Source organism: Gallinula chloropus (assembly GCF_964237585.1).
Source record: "Gallinula chloropus genome assembly, chromosome: 10".
Lineage (NCBI taxonomy): Eukaryota > Metazoa > Chordata > Aves > Gruiformes > Rallidae > Gallinula > Gallinula chloropus.
The window spans coordinates 17,341,614-17,356,427 of record NC_140095.1 but is presented as its reverse complement, the minus strand read 5'-3'; the positions used below and the strand labels follow the sequence as shown (position 1 = coordinate 17,356,427).

Here is a 14,814-nt window from a genome sequence, read left to right as displayed (position 1 = left end):
GTAGCAGGGGTTTTGGTGGGTGGTTTGTTGTGTGTTTGGGTTTTTTTTTTTTAATTAAACATTGGCAACTTTTTTGGAGCTCACAGGACATTTTTGAGGTGGGGGCTGCGATCCCATCTGTATTTAGAAATGTCTTAATCCCAAATGGTAATGAGGCACTATTCCTTATTGAATGCACTATCGAGGTGGTAATTACTAAAATGTAATGTCCTCCTAGTTTCCAAAGTAAAGCACTAGGTACCTCACTTTTTAACTCTGGCCATGATACAGCAGCAGACAGACAGCATGATCCTGGTGGTACTGCAATAATACAGATGATGATGAGGTTTGGCATGTTTACTACCATTATAACCAATTGTGTTTGTTCAGAAAAGATATCCAAGACTTGAAATAAGAAAAGTCTGAGAAAGCTGTTTATCTTACATAAATACAAAACGTTATATACGAAGAATTGTTATCTAAGAAGCTTTTCTTCTCAAATTGGATTCTTCTTAAGGTTGTAGTCATATTTAAGGTATTTACAGATCCACAAACTTGACATTCTAGCAAAGTCTTTGTAACATGAAACTTTTTTAAAAATAAATAGCAGCAATTTCTTTTATTTCTATAAGGGAAAAGAATTCACAACTCAGTCAACGCTGGTCCTATCTTTTGAAAGAAATCCCACTCCAAACAAAAAATAAAAATCCCACAAGCAAACGAACTCCACACAGCATCGGGTTTGTTGATTCCTTAATTTCTTGCTGAGCTTCTTAACATTCCTTCATTCCCCTCACTGGCTCTCCAGACTATCAGAGCTTGTAATAAAGTGCTGACTGGTTGACTGGTCAAAATGCAGTTATGACACTCCAAAAATATCCCATTATTTAGACATCTTAAATAACATAAATAAAGCTAGATCTGTTATAACATATGAAAAATATCAATTTAAAACAATAAATAAATAAAACCAGTATCAACATAGTACCTCCCAAAGCTTTAAAAATAACCATTCTCGTTATAAGGCTCAATTATTTGTCAGAAATAATTTTAAGAAGGCATCTACCTACCTTTACAATCCCTCAGTCTTTAATTAGGACCTGTTAACACCCACTAGCACAAGACACAGCAATCTTTTAACTTCTAGTAAACATGAATCTTTAAATACTTAACATTTATCCTTTGCCTCATTTTAAGCTAGAAATTGGTTTCTCTGTGCAGAGAAGCAATATTTTCTTTAGTCACTGCACTGTATCTAAATTTGTGTGTTTTCCTTGGTACAAACAGTACAGTTTAATATCCCTTTTTTAACCAATTTTCAGGATATTTTCCTGCTTACTGTTTTAAATGTTAAATTTGCTTTGAACACCAGGAAAATTAATTCTGGGCTTGGTGTAAATGTGCATTTCTCCCTCGAGCTTAAATTCTTACCAAAAAATCTTTTGTATCTTTCTTTTCTTTTCTTTTTTTTTTCCTTGTAAAGATTATTACAATACACACTATTAGGTCTTGTTGGGTAAACTTTACTGTTCAGGTTTTATGCTGCCCATTTTGTGTAATGGGATTGATCTTTTCCAAAGAAACATCAGCTTCATAATCCAAGATACCCGACAGTGCTGGAGACATTTTCTCCAAGGTCTTAGACAGTTCACCCTCTTCTTCCTTTTTGAGAGGTTCTTCTTCCGGACAGATAATTGCATGTGGAATCAGATAAACCAGATTAGACTCTTTGGGGCTGGACCCTTTGGGCTCGTGTTGGCTTGAAAAAACAACTGCTCCGTTATTGTTAATACTAACAGTCTCTATAGCATTGCCTGACATAGGGCAGAGCCTGTAGCATCCTAGCAGGGTTGAAAACGCCTTGCGGAAATCAGCATTGAAGGCATAAATTATGGGGTTGAGGGAAGAATTAGCCCATCCAAACCAAACAAAAACATCAAAGGTGGTGGAGTTAATGCAGAAAGCTTCTGCTCCCTTGGACGGTTGGGTAGGCTCGCAGAAGGGAATCATGCAGTTCAATACGAAAAATGGCAACCAGCAGCACACAAACACCCCCATGATCACAGACAGAGTCTTTAAAACCTTCGTTTCCCTCTTGAAGGACATTTTGAAGTTGCTCTCTGGCTGCTGGCAGTCCATACTGCTTCTGTTGCCGCTCGTGTTCTGGCAGTTCTTGGCATGCACTGCTGCCCTCTCCAAAGCTGAGATGCGTCGTATTTGCTTCTGAGCAATCCGGTATATCCTCGTGTAAGTTACTATCATGATGGCCACAGGTATGTAGAAGCTAATTAGAGAGGAGGAGATGGCATACATCCTGTTTAGGCTAGAATCACAGTTGTCCATGCTTATACCTTGTAAGCTGGCATTTAGGTCCAAAAAGCTTGTGGTTGTAGCCTTGTGCCAGTTCAGCTGCACGGGGATGAAGGAAATCAACACGGACAAAGTCCATGCCACACTAATCATGATGAAGGCTGCCTTGGGGGTCATTTTCCTCTCGTACCTAAATGGGCTGGAGATGGCCCAGTATCTGTCCACACTAATGACGCAGAGATTTAAGATGGAGGCTGTAGAGCACATAATATCAAAGGCCACCCAGATGTTGCAAAAGGAACCAAAAGGCCAGAAACCAGCAATCTCGGCCACGGCTTTCCAGGGCATGACCAAAACTGCCACTAAGAGATCTGACACGGCCAAGGAGATGACAAAGAAGTTGGTCACCTTGGACCTGAGGTGGCGGAACCTAATGACAGCTGCACAGACCAGCGTGTTTCCCAGCAGCGTGGAGAGGATCAGCAGTGAGAGGAAGCAGCCCGTGAGGATCCGAAAGGAAGAGTCCCTTTCCACCAGCAACCCTTCCCCATCCATAGTGGTGTCGTTCCAAGTCATAGTTTCTCCTGAGGGAAAATCATACCATGATTTTCATGATGACATCAGCGCCTTTCCTTGCAGAGATCAGAGACATCAGATGTCCATTAATTAATTACTCATCACAAAAAATGACCAAAGGTCCTTCCTTACAGTCCCTTCACCCCCGGATGGACTTCACCCACTTGGACTCTCCCTGAACCTCACTGAAAGCTCTCTGAGCAGGAACTGAAAATGCACAAATCCAGTCCAGCCGACAGACTGATTGATTTTAAGCAATCCCTTCAGAAACACACTGCACCACCCCAGCACCAAGTAGCCTCATTCAGACAGCTCACCTGCAAGCCTTCTCCTGCTGTCCTCTGCAAATACACCCCACTGACAGGAAAGCAATCACTTTGCCATGCTTGCATATATTCCCATTTAAATAGGCTATTGATCGAGTGTTTCCAGCGTCCATTGCACTAGCCCTTCACATTTACTGAAGCATACTACACAAGGTGCTTTTCCTCTACTTTAGTTTCCTAAACATCTTGCTGGTGAAACACTCCATCCTTCCTCCTCTGGTACACTCCTGTTACAAAATGCATCAGTTCTCTAGTTCTGGGCAGCGTCAGAGAGCAATTCTTCACTTTGTTTCAAACTGGCTTAAGTTTTACACTTCTGAGACAAAGAAAATAAACATACAGTAGGTGTGTTTTAAAGGGTTTCAGCAAGAAGCAGCTCAGGTTATTTAGTTGTATTTAAATGAGAAATGCTGGCTCCTACCTTTCACCTCTGATTCTCTGTTTGCTCTGGGATGCGGGGCCGTCTCTCCTCCTCTTTTAGTTTTGGGATTGCATAGCAAATCTTATATACAGAACCAACACAGAAACACTGCATCTCATCAGGTGTGTGTGTGTGTGTGGTTTTTTCCCTGAAAGTGCAAATTGGCAGGGGAGAAGGAAAAACTGGAGGCGGCAGAGTTTGACCATCAGGAGTTAGTTTTCAAGGGAGCAGCAGGTCTGCGCTGCTAGACCGTGCGTGACGGACGCTGCCGGCGTGTGCCCAGCTACCTCCATCCCAAAGTCTCTGCCGCTCACTCTGCAAACTTTGCTGGCAGGATCAGTCCCAGTTGCACTTTGTACATCCCGTCGAAGCGGCACATCAGGGCAAATCATCCCAGGCAAAAGGCACAGTATTCCCAACACTGGCAAGAGCCGAGTACCAGTTCTTTTTGCTGTTGGTCACTGGAAGGAGAAAGAAGGACGAGAGGAGGAGAAGGACCTGAGTGACCTCCCTTCGGCCACGACGCAGGGTGCAACGCCAGTGATGCTCGCAGAGGGTTCCTCTTCCAGCGGGGCCAAGTTGCTTCAACACTCGCTCCTCTGCCAGGTTACAGCTCTCCGTAACTACCTCGAAAAAAAATCCCACCTCCTGCTCGGCGGGGCTGAGCTCCAGGGATCGGGTCCAACTCTGACCATGCTTTTTCCTTCTCAGAGAAGCGCAGGCGGAGGAAGCTCCTCACGCTCTCCCGCAGCCTGCCCCGGGCCGCGCATCTCCTGTGCCGGGGGGTCCCGGCGGCAAAGGCTTTCTTCTGCCCGGGGCAGGGCTCGGCAGCATCGCCCCTCCAGGAAAGGTCTGGCCGTCTGCCTGGCGTCTCCTTCCTAAAGGATTAAGACAGGGAAAGACAGGCATGGAGGCACGCAGCAAGCAAAAAGCAACCCCCCTTCGCCTCCTCTAACATCTTCGGTCGGGCGCAGCTTTCTTCTGGGCAGCCTCTCCCCGTTTTTTCCGCCTTCCCGGGGAATAACGTCCCTGCCAGTCAGGCAGCCGGACCCAGAGGGAAAAGCTGGGCTCCTGGAGTTTAGCGCAAACGGGATTACTCTGCCCTGTCCTGAGCTCCGCCGAGCTCCGGGACGCCCGGAGTGTGATGCCTCTGCGCTGCGAGCCTGCTCAGTTCGATTAATTGATGCGGAAAGTAAGTGCCGGCACCTAACTTCGGGCTGGGTGATGCTCAGGAGGCGGGCTGCAAGCCGAGACACCCGCGGCTTCTCCGGCCCCCGGGGGAGCAGCGCTGCCCCAGGGCACGCTCGGGAGGCGGGAGGGGGAGGTTCGGCGGGGACCCCCTCCCGTCACAACGGGGAAGGGGCGGCAAGAGCGGCGGTACTCACCGGCGCGGGAAGGGCCGGGGCTGGCGGCGGGCTGCAGCCGGGGCACCGCACCGCTCCGCGCCGCCTCTCCGCCGCCTGGCGCAGCTCCGCGCCCCCGCGGCTCCCGGCGCAGCCGCGACCGCCGGGCTCCCTCTCCTGGGCGGCCGCGGCCCCGCGCCCCGCCGCACCGCCCCGTGGAGGCGGCCGCCGGCCCCGGCGGGGTGCCAGGCAGCCCCGAGGGGAAGGGCTGTGCCAGGATGTCCCGCGCCCCTCGCTCCCCCCGGCCGACCCGTCGCCAGACAGACTTAAACCCCGGATCCCTAACACAGGCGAAGAGCATCGTTATCCCTGCGTGTGGGCAGGGAGGGGACGGGGAGGAGGGTGGGGGAGGGAACCAAAGCCCGGGATCCCAGGGGCGTGTAGCTGCCTGAGGACCCGCATCCTGAACTAACGTGTTCGAGATCAGGCGAGGGGACAGCAGAGGGGCAATTTCGGACCCTTCTGGAACCTCGGAGCGGGCAGCCCCGACGGCAGATGCGGAGTTTGGGGCAGCTGTTTGGGTTTGTGCTTGCGGAGGGCACGGGTCAGTGGGCTGCCGTCCCTGCCCAGAGATCTGCCCCTCTCTTCAGGCAGGGATTTCTCTGCAAAAATCTTCGAGTTCAGCAGCAAACACCAAAACCAAAACGTCTCCAGCCCATTCCTTCTCCAAAAGGGTTTGTTCTTTCTTACCCACCGTAAGCAACAACCAAAGGTGAAGGTGCTTATTTGCGAGTTGCAAGCTTTGTATAGGAATCTTTCTCCCAAAAAATCAGGAAAATTAAAAACCATAGAGGGGTGGTTAAAAACCTCCTAGAAGGAAAAATAAGCTCACTAAGTTGTCAAGATAAATTTCCTAGGGTTCAGCATTAGTGAAGTTGCCTTTGTGCCAGCTATAATTTTTCATCATGTCAGTTAAAGCAGATACAGTGCTAAGCTAACCTTGACTAGCTAACTAAAACACTTGTTTTCCTTCCCCCCATCTCTCTTTTTTAACTGCTTCTCAGTGAGTTCTTATTCCCCTCTTCTTATTATCCTGTCCTTCAATCAATGTTCATCCCTATAGGAGGGTGAAAATAGACAAGAAGATGAATCCTGTGCTGTTTGGTAATAGACATCTCTAATGAAACTCATTATGCATTTTCTTTTTCTGTTTTCAAGATTTTTTTCCTTTTTCCTCCTGTTCTTCTTAAAGCACAACACCGGTGAGGCTCCATTACCTTCTGGAAATGTAGCATGCTCCTGTTTTTCAGTAGAAACCCTAGGCTGAGGGGAGCATTGCCTGCTTAAGAAGTCACTGAGGACATTTGATTTTATCTGCTACAACTTCTAGGGGCTCCCCCAGAACAGCTTTCTACCGCAGCCATCCTGGATTATTCTGGGAGAAATCACTGCTCCAGAATACCCAAACAGCACAGTCTTTGAGGCATACTGGAGAGAAACACTGAGGTATGTATTGCAGAGGAGAGAGCAGACTGCTCTCAATCATCTGCTTATTGACTCATCGAGCAAACTCTTCTTTTCAGCTCATTTTTGCTAGGGAAGAGTCTTTCCTGGGGAAGAGGCTGAATTCACCTTTGGAAGACCCTAACGCTTCCCATCTGGGTGAGGGCTTAAAAATTGCATTTGAATCTGGCATTAAAAAAAGCCCTTTAGCTTCCTACTCACAGCAGCCTTTGAGAACCTTCTTTATAGTATTGCCCTGGTGAGGAACAAAAGTAAAATCCATTAAAATCCTATTATTATTTAGGTAAATTTAGTGGTGGGATTAGGCAGCTGATTGACACTGGGAGCCAGTTAGCCAAAGTATAAGGTGAGTTTTTCTTGGTGTTGCCTGGCTGCCATGCCTCCAGCCAGTGTGAGAAGCATCAGCCCTCATGCAGGGTCAGGGCTCACCTAAAACTGCAACAGGACGGCAGTGAAGGTGTTTCTTGGGTATTCAGAAACAAGCACAGACCTTGGTTAATTCTCCTTGGGTGCCCACATAAAACAACTGTTTAATTTTATCTAATGCTTTTCAGTCACCACTGACTGATGCTGGAATCAAAACAATGCCCAGCAAAGGAAAGGTTTTGTGTTTCTGTTACCACCCCACGAGGCATCTGCTCCTTCCAGGAGACTCTGGTTGGAGAAAGTCTTATTTGGTCCATATGAAGGTCTAAAATATAAATAGTGAGTAACACCTTGATCCAAATGATCTTCATCCAAACAGTAATGAGCTACTGGAAGACCAAGTCAGGATTGAACAAAGTCCAGATCTTGCATTCAGAGATAAACACGTTTTAGTCTACAAAACAGCTCACATGCTGGAGCTGGAGAAAGGCAGCTTCATTTGCAAAGTGCTATTACAATGCATGGATACAAATTATACTCCCATCACTCTTGGGATGACTTTTTGAGTCTGCATGCATGGGACTTATTAAACATGAAATCAGCTGAGGCATGCTAGCAGAACTAATGTCTAAAAGAGCTGTTAGGTCTCTAAATAACTGCTCATACTAATAAGCCAATATAACTGTAGCCTCAATGTAACCTTCTCAGAAAAATCAAGAGTTCCTGGAAATTGAACAACAGCTATGAACTCTCTTAAAGATCAGTGAAGCACACTGGCTAAATTGATATTATCATGTTGGGCATTCCACAGGGAAAACCTCAGTAGTGAGTACAAAGCACACAGCAAAGAGATGCAGCAGAAAAAAAAAAACCTGTTACTTTGCTGCTAAAAAACCCGTCTCCAAGGATCTCAAGCTCATTCTTGGATGATAAAGACTCACCATCAGGGAGAAAGGATCAGTGAGAGAAATGATTACTAGTCCCCAAATGCTGACAGTAAGACTAAAGATTCAGTACTGAGTGTGGGCGCCTTTCTTTTTTTGCCTGTAGCTGGACCTTATTGCTCAGGGGATTCAGTAAGACTGACCTCAAAAAGCACATTTCTATGCACTATTTCCAGTGGCAACTGGTGCACAAAGCACCCCTGGGTATCAGGTTGCCAGTGAAGTCCATGCAGGAGTCTGGACACCAACAAAAAGGAAATTTTTTTTCAAAAAACCCACCCAGAAACACCATTTATAAAAGTCTGTATTAATTTTTCAAGGCAGCTGATTCAGGCAGCAGCAAAGCTGGACAAAAAGGGTAAGGAAAGGAGGATGTAAGTGGGAAGGACTTGTTGGGCAGTGCTACTGATTCCTGGGATCTGGAGCTCATATATGGGCTGCAGGGTGCTCACAGAGCAGGACCAGGCACTGCTGCCCTGCTGGCATCTCCCCTCCTGAGACATGGATGCTTGACTGCCTGAGCGCAGCCCCAGTCACACCCAGGAGAACCCACCTCATCCCTAGGCCAGGATGGAGGAAGCCAGCAGAAATGGTTTCTGCTTGGCAGGAGGTCAGGAGCAGACTCAGAAAGCAGCTTCGTGTCTGCAGGGCTCCACACACACAAGCTCGAGGAGTGGTGGAAACCGTAGTCTGGTTGTTTGTAAAGGGAAGGGAGCAGTGTTCCCCTCCCACCCCCCATCCTGCTCAGAGCCCACTCGGGCTCGGATCCCCTTTCCCCTCACCAAAAATCCCTCTCTACATTCTCAGCACAATCCCAGATCAAAGCTGGTTGGTTTCAGCTGTAACCCCACCAGATTTTACAACAAAATGGCTCTTTCTGGGGAGAAGTGGAAGACAGGAAAGAGAAATACCAAACCTGTGGCCCAGGATCCAAGCAGAAGCTGTCATCTAAGCAGTCCCCAGCCTCCTGCCACGCAGTAGCCATGTGTAATTTAAGCTTGCTGCAATGCTGCCAATAACCATGTTGTTTAATCAGCAGAGTTTACGCAGTGACTTTTTATGGGGACTTTCCAGCTCCAACCACTCACTCCCACAGGTCCAGAGAAAGAAAGAAAAGTTTTCCATCACGAACCCTTGGAGTGACCCTTCCTCTCACAGCTTGACCTATCCCATCAAGCCAAAGGCCATTACTGCATCTTCAACCACCCTGGAAATCACTCCAGCAGGGAAGCCTGAATTTTTCCCTCTTCTCTTTTTGGGATTTTCATCTGCTGCAGGTACAGGGTAGGAGGGGGATTACTGCCCTGCCAACACTTCCCTCCAGAGTGGGTAGAGAGCCAAACTGCAGAGGATGATGAGAATAAATTATCGCTGAGAGGAGAGGAGAGCTCTAAGGGAAGAAAAACGCTTCCTCCAACTGCCTCGTCCTGGCAGCACGGCAGAACAGTGCCAGGAAATCCACAGCAAACCAACAAGACCCCTTCTTTAAAGCTTAAACTAAATCAACAAATGCAAAATATCTAAAAATTCCTGCTCATTTCCCCGACAAATGCAGACACTTGATGTACTAGTGAATTTTACACTCTAATCCATGCATATTAAGACCACACACAGTCGACTGCTGAGGACTTACTATATGAAACGGCACATAAACTAGTGTATCGACATGAAAATACAGACTGGGCCATTGCCTCCTAATTTATGTTTTATTTGCATATGTATAATTATTTTTACTACTATATACCTTGGATTTTTTCTCTCACTCTACACTGGACAGACATTTTAAGCTCTCAGAAGAATTGAAACTGAATATATGAATCAAAAGAGAAGCCACAGGAAAAAATGACAGCATTTTTAATGTTAAAGATGGCTCTGACATACTGATTAGTATCTCCGAAATGAAATAAAGCCAGTGATACAGAATGATTCATTAGAATGAAATTAATCTGAGAAATAATTAATTCTGAGTGGATGGATAAAAAGAATACAAATAGATCTATTAGGAGCAGAACTCTTCACAGATGAGTGCTACAGTGATTTCTAGCAGCAGTGGATGAAACTGCGGATAATACAATTTTCTCAGCAGATGGCTTGGTAGGTGGCACTCTCCCCTCCTAAACTGGTGTTACAGATTTACTCCTCAGCAACGTGCCAGCATAAAATGGATCCTTCCCCACATTCCAGCCCTGCCCCTGATTGACGGATGGAGAGGAACTGTTTAAATTCTACCAGCAGGTTTTTGTGGGTTTCTGGTGCAGGATGAGTGACAGTGGAGACTGTGCTTAGTACCTACTGGAGCCTGTTGCCTCTAAAGCTTAGTGGAGCAAGTGAGCAATAGTTTGCACTACAGTTGATGATTTTTAAGTTCATGTTACTGCGCATCCCACCGGGTCAGGGTCCATGGCCCTTCCACCCGCCGGCTACAAATCCTTGAATCAAAGATAATTCAAGATGATTATACTAATACTTACCAAAAAAACCCCCCAAAATAGAAGCTGATTCTGCACAGAGCATCACTTCTTGCTCGTAGTGAAGACCAACAGAAACACTTCACACCTGCGCTGCAGGAAGCCACAGGAGCAGGCAGCTCTGATGGTGATGCCCAGCCAGGGCTCTCTGAAAGGGGGGCAGCCCCACAGTGCCCACACAGAAACACAGTAGGTCCAGCGACAGTAGACAGGATCAACCAGCAGTCCACCAATGAACAGACCACTCCAAATGTCCCAGTCCTGGAGCTTTGCTGTCTCAAGCAGCATTTTCCCCTCCGCAGCTCCCCAGCCAACCCTGTTGCAGCTATACTCACCCAGGGTCTCACCTTCAGGTTCTGGGATTAAATTGTTCCTGGAGTCAAGATGCTGGTTGTCCAAGTCCTTACCACATCACACAGTCTGAGCTCGATGGGAGTGAGAAATATTCCATCAAATTAAACAAACCACCAGAATGATATTCCAAACAAGAATCCAAACCAAGGTCTAAACTTTGGGCTTCTTCCCTCTTCTTGCCACAGCCTTCATTTGAACTTGTGAAAAACCCAGTGCTGGATAACCCCAAACTATGATATAACCCCAAATCCACTTTCACCCTAGTTCATCTGGATATGTTTTCCTGTCCCAGCACCCGTGCCTGCCCCACCACATCAGGCAGGACTGTTTCATCCCAGCTACACAAACAACATCTCGCTCTTTGCAGCCTGCCTCAATGCCCTTGGCTTCTCCCTGCCCTGCGTGGCAAAGAGCTGTTGCTGTGACAGTCAGTCACAGACAAACAGTACTTTCCCAGGCTGGAAATGTGCCCTGAATTTCATCATCCATTTGTCAAAAATCTGATTGAAGGTCAGGGGCCTTCCACAAGTCACCAAGTTCCTCTTGCTCCCTTCTCGCAAAGCTCAGCTCCCTGGGGCTGGGTTTAGTGCACATTAGGGCTCAGCTCCACCAACATAGGCAGAGTGAGCTGGTCCTCTCCATTTAGGAGAAGTTCCAGTGAGGGATGTCTTCTAGGTACAAGTTACCCTCCAGGAAAGGCTGTGGGTTCTCATCCTACCTACTTCCTTGTTTCACTTTTCTCCCCACTCCTGACAGCTCTTGGTTTTCTCCCATGCTTTTCTCAGTGTTACTTTCTAAGAACTTCCCCAGGGTCTTTAGGAACTATGGGGTGTACAGCCTGCTGCTTTCTTGCATTTTTCTACAACTTTATAGGAATTTCACATGCCTTTTTAGGAATTTCCTAGTGATCTCCCTCCAGCTCTCTAGGTATTTCCACCCACCTTTCAGGGAATTTCATACTGGTTTCTAGGAAACCTTCCCATTGCTTTCCAAGTGTTTCTTTTCCTTACTAGGAATTTCCAGCTGCTTTCAAGAAATCCCTAATTCTCCTGTAGAAATTTCCCTGATACTTTCTAGTAATTGTGCACTATTTATAGGAATTCCCTCCTGCTTTGCAGGAGCTCCCTTCTGCTCTTTAGAAATTTCCCACAGCTTTCTAGGAACTATGCATTTCTTTCTAGGATTCCCCCCATTTTCTAGCAATTCCTGGATAATTTATAGGAAATTCCCTTCGGATTTCTAGGAATTTGTAGCCAGTTTTATTGGAATTCACATTTTGCTTTCCTGGAGTCCCCTCCCAGCTTTCTAGGGATTCAATTCTGCTTTGTAAGAATTTCCCATCACTTTCCAGAAGTTACCCGTAGCTTTCTAGGAATTTTGCATGGGGTTTTTTGGCCACTTTTTATATCTTTCTAGGAATTTCCTGCTGCAATGAGCCTCTCCCTGCTCTCTAGGTGTTTCTATCAGCTTTCCAGGAATATCTATCATGCTTTGGTGTGGTGTCAAGTGTTGTTCAACAGCTTTGTGCTGCTGCATGCTCTCTTGTGCTGTCACATGTTGTATGCTATTCTGAATCACCCCGTGGTGTCTTCTTTTGTCATGTGTTGTGCTGTCACATATGGATCTTGCCTGTTTGCCCATATTACTGCATGCCTTCCCATGTCGTTATGGCATTGTCTCTCTCATCTTCTGCTCCCACATGCTGCTGGAGGTTTTCAAATGTGTATTTTAATTGCTGTTTCCAAAAGCCATTGGAAAGACCTGGGAGGCAATATCTGTTTCCTAGAAGGTGATGATAAAAATATACCAGTCCTGGTTGAAGCAGTTGTGAGATGCTGTGGCTGTTCCCCATGCCCCACGGGATGGTTCTACCCCTCCTCTTGCCTCATACTACATCCGTAGCTGCATCTTGCCATCCCAGGCCAGTCTGCCTAGTTGAGTGCCTTGTTGCCGACAGTGGTTGGCACAGATGCTTCAGAGCATGAAGCATCCCACAAGAAACATCTATAAAATAGCTAAATCATATAGGAAATGGCTTCCTAATCCCCTTTATAGGCTGGTTTATCCCTTTAAATGTAGCTTCGTATCACTTCTAAATGCAGATGGGCTTTCCATGTTCATTCCCTTCCAATCTTATCTGATATAACTATGCATGTTTTCATTTAGATAAGTAGGAAAATTGGGTATGCATCAACTTAGCTTGGCACAGCATAGCATGAGTAACCTAAAATTAGGTTCAGATATTGCAGATGGAGCCAAAACCTTTAACTGATTTTGTAAGTAATCCTGTATCAGTTTATATAAGGGGTTCATTACAATTTGTATTGCCAAAAAGTGTAGTGTTACATGTCTGTTCGACCAAGTTTCCCTAGATAATGTTTATTCATTATCAGTTCAGGCTCAGAAAAGAGAGTGGTGGGTTTTGATGTACTGATAGAGACTCACAGAAATCTCTAGCTCATTTGCTCATTTACAGAAATGTTCTTTGAACCAATGGGCACTCCTCAGGCTATACTGACGTTCCTTCCAGTCTGGGGTTTGGGTTTTCTGCATAAAATTAACGTGCACTAAGTCAGTAGACCATAGGAAAAGCTCTATATACATGTTCACCTCAACCAGTTTTCTGCTCCTGATAGCAAAACCCAGCACAAAGCCTTCACAGGCACCTCCCATCAAGTGAATGCTAATGAATAGTTCCCAGAAATACTGTTGGTTTCTTCTGGCAAGCCCCTGATAACAGCCAGCTTGGTGCCAAGGCCAGTTCCTAACACCATCTTCCAGAGCCAGCAGCTGGAAACTCACACTGCACCTTCAGGGCTGTCACCACACATAACTTCCCAGTTGCTCTACAACTACTTTTTTCATGGAGCAGAAAAAGTCTTGACACAGCCCACGCTTGGTTTTGCTCTCCTTGACTGCACCGCCTGTGATCCAAGGTTATGGAAAAGCTGGTCCTGCAGTGCCACTCACTGGGCATTTATGTTAACAAATGCAACGTGCAGCAGCTCTTGGGTTCCTCAGTTGACTGACTGCCAGTGCCAATTCGAAATGGTAAAAAACATGAAAAGCATCATTGTCCCATGTAAATATTAAGAACACACGAAAGCTCGAGGAAAGCAGATACAGGAAAGCTTATTTCTTGGGTGAGATAGATTGTAGAGGAATGGAAATTCTCCTTTACTGGGGAGCTTAAGGAAGACCTTGCTCAGTGATAGTCCAGGGATTTTTTCAGGTGAAAAGGTGCAGGTGGTTAAATCCATCCCCAGTTCAATAATTGCAAAGGAATGAATGTACATCAGGAGGTTTGCAGGAGCCTGGTTAATGTAATCCTCGGGAAATAAGGCGACTGAAAGGAATGCTTCAGCAGGGTAAGGTAGGGCTTATTTGATTTATCCAGCCATAGTCTCTCGGCACATACTTCTGTACCTACTGTTAGTACTGGCACTGTAATTTAAGCAGCAAGATGCTACACTCTGCATGAATCTGTAAGAAAACACACACTTGAGCTTAAAAATGGGGCTCTGGACAGGTAAAGTTACAAGGATTGATCCCAAGGGACTGTGTAGGAGTCTTTTGAGGGGGCCATGACATTTTTAGAACAAATCCACATTATTCAGCTGCAGGTCAATATGCTCTGACCCTCATTCTGGGGTCTGACCCTCCTGATTGTCTGAGGGAGAGAGTGGGACGGAGACCATGGTAGCCCCTGACCTTCTGGCTCATGGAGGGCACCGACGAGATCAGTACAGTAGGTCTCACCTCAGAACAGAAAGAAGAACAGGTGAATACACAGCTCTGGATCTGGGAGATGACACATCCTCTTGGATTCTGCATTTTTTAATGCAGACAAAAACATTTCAGTGTGAACATCAGTGCAAAGAAACACACGTACCCAGAGACCAGATATTCCTTGTGAATACCCCTATTCACTCATTCCAGTTCTGTGGCTCATGAGAAATTGTCGTTGTTCAAAGCCACCTCGAGACTCTTCAGGATTCACAGCCAAAAAATCAGCTTCATTTCCCAGCAATAGGAGAAATTACTAGTTCAGAGAAAGAGAAGTTGCATAGCTGTTCAAAACCATCCACACTGAATATAGAGCAAATTATTAACTCGAGGAATTAATGTGTCCATAGTTCTCCATGTAGCAACGCAGAGAAACTATTTAGGTATTAATATATTTTACATTAGAGAGTCTGCAAG

General features: G+C 46.0%; 1 protein-coding gene across 1 annotated transcript; it reads right to left on the bottom strand.

Moving 5' to 3' along the window:
• Nucleotides 1-1,088: 1,088 nt before the first annotated feature.
• Nucleotides 1,089-2,865, bottom strand: DRD1 (dopamine receptor D1; the record flags this gene model as incomplete). Its single annotated transcript, XM_084268520.1, has 1 exon — nucleotides 1,089-2,865. The coding sequence occupies one exon, from the start codon at nucleotides 2,863-2,865 to the stop codon at nucleotides 1,510-1,512; it is 1,356 nt and encodes a 451-aa protein (XP_084124646.1). The 3' UTR covers nucleotides 1,089-1,509.
• Between the last annotated feature and the right edge of the window lie 11,949 nt (nucleotides 2,866-14,814).